The sequence below is a fragment of the Mandrillus leucophaeus genome, unplaced genomic scaffold (assembly GCF_000951045.1).
Source record: "Mandrillus leucophaeus isolate KB7577 unplaced genomic scaffold, Mleu.le_1.0 Scaffold431, whole genome shotgun sequence".
NCBI lineage: Eukaryota > Metazoa > Chordata > Mammalia > Primates > Cercopithecidae > Mandrillus > Mandrillus leucophaeus.
This window is the reverse complement of record NW_012104599.1, coordinates 1,749,832-1,751,975: the sequence shown is the minus strand read 5'-3', so window position 1 is coordinate 1,751,975 and position 2,144 is coordinate 1,749,832. Positions and strand designations below refer to the sequence as shown.

Sequence of the window (2,144 nt, the reverse complement as noted above, 5' to 3'; positions counted from 1 at the left end):
GTTATCTATGGCCTTGTCTCTCTTCCCACCCCAGTAAGACTGTGACTTTTCCCTCTACCCTCCAGCACAAACACAATAGATGTTCAATAAATGTTTACTGAGTTTTCATCCCTGTCACTCCTAACCTGCAAAGAGTAAATGGCCCTGCATAGAAGGACACAGTGTGGACTTTGTTGTTACAGGCCCAACATGTGTAGCACCAGTGCGTGTGACCTGGAAGAAATCCCCCTAGATGATGATGACCTAAACACCATAGAATTCAAAATCCTCGCCTACTACGCCAGACACCATGTCTTCAAGAGCACCCCTGCTCTCTTCTCGCCAAAGCTGCTGAGAACAAGAAGTTTGTCCCAGAGGGGCCTGGGGAATTGGTCAGCAAATGAGTCATGGACACAGGTGTCATGGCCTTGCAGAAATTCCCAATCCAGTGAGAAGGCCATCAACCTTGGCAAGAAAAAGTCTTCTTGGAAAGCACTCTTTGGAGTAGTGGAGAAGGAAGATTCGCAGAGCTCGCCTGCCAAGATCTCTGCTCAGGGTCAAAGGACATTGGAATACCAAGGTTCGCACAGCCAGCAGTGGTCCAGGTCTCTTTCCAGCGTGGAGCAGTGCTTGGAGCATGAAGGTAGGCATCTGGGATTTATTTCTCTCCCGCATCCTCGTTTTTCCCTTCTTTGCGTCCAGAGTGGTACATCTCTTCTCATCTTGTAAAGTGGCTTTAGAGAGGGCACGCATTATATCTCAGCTTTCCAACTTACTAGTGTTCAATCCTAACTGCCCTGCTTTTCTCAAGACTAAAAGGAGAATGATGGAACTTACGGGTGATGGGACTGGTTTTCTTTCTTCACGGTCTATAAATAAGCTTGTCTCCCAAATTCCTAATCCTCTGTACTAGATACTCATATAAAAGAAGGAGGCCAGGCACAGTGACTCACGCCTGTAATCCCAGCACTTTGGGAGGTTGAGGTGGGCAGATCACGAGGTCAGGAGTTCGAGACTAGCCTGACCAACATGGTGAAAACCCGTCTCCACTAAAGATACAAAAAATTAGCCGGGCATGGTGGCGCGTGCTTGTATTCCCAGCTACTCAGGAGGCTGGGGCAAAAGAATCGCTTGAACCTAGGAGGCGGAGGTTGCAGTGAGCCGAGATCGCACCACCGCACTCCAGCCTAGGCTATAGGGTGAGACTCCGTCTCAAAAAAAGAAGAAAAAAAAAAATGGAGGAGCCCTAACCAGGGGCTTGCTTGGGCTGCCTGGGCCGCTGCTCTTCCTAAGTCAACTCATTCGCTCAGGGCCTCTGTGTTTCCATCTGTACATTGGGTATCCTCACTCTCTCCACCTCGTATGGTTGATGGGAAGATCAGAGAGCAAGAGTAAAAGGACTCCCGACAAAGTACAAACCATCCTACAAAAACAACTGAGAAGCATTTTGACAAAATCTTCCCTCGGTTGGACAAAATTAATTGTACTGAATGAAATATTTTCACCAGGTACTGAGGCTCATACCTGTAATCCCAGCACTTTGGGAGGCCAAGGTGGAGGGATCACTTGAGCTCAGGAGTTCAAGACCAGTCTTAGCAACATGGCAAAACCCTGTCTCTACCAAAAAATATGAAAAAATGAGTCACACACAGTGGTGCAAGCCTGTGGTCCCAGCTACTCAGAAGGCTGAGGTGGGAGGATGGCTTGAGCCTGGGAAGCAGAGGTTGCAGTGAGCCAAGATGGTGCCACTGCACTCCTGCTTGGGTGACAGAGTGAGAGCCCATCATGTCTATAATCTCAGCACTGTGGGAAGCCAAGGCAGGAGGATCACTTGACGCGAAGAATTTGAGATCAGCCTGGCATCATAGCAAGGCCCTATCTCCATAAAAAATTAAAATAAAAAAATTAGCCAGGCATGGTGGCACATGCCTGTTGTCCCAGATACTATGGAGGTTGAGGTGGGAGGATCACTTGAGCTCAGAAGGTCAAGGCTGCAGTGAGCCAAGATCACATCACTGCACCCCGGCTCTGGGTGACGTAATGAGACTGGTGTCTCAAAAAAAAAGACAGTTGCCCTTCTTGTGCATACCTTGGCATAAGCATCTTCTTCTCCTTCAACAAAGCCCAGTGCCCGAAGCCCAGATTTTTTTTTTTTTTTTTTTTTT

General features: G+C 48.1%; 1 protein-coding gene across 2 annotated transcripts in view; it reads left to right on the top strand.

Moving 5' to 3' along the window:
• Positions 1-2,144, top strand: part of BCL2L14 (BCL2-like 14 (apoptosis facilitator)) — a 36,288-nt gene that overhangs the window by 8,701 nt on the left and 25,443 nt on the right. For both annotated transcript variants that reach the window (XM_011993645.1, XM_011993646.1), the window contains exon 2: positions 183-622. In XM_011993645.1, coding sequence (XP_011849035.1) covers positions 190-622 — 433 coding nt within the window. In that variant the 5' untranslated portion in view covers positions 183-189. The remainder of the gene's footprint in view (positions 1-182; positions 623-2,144) is intronic.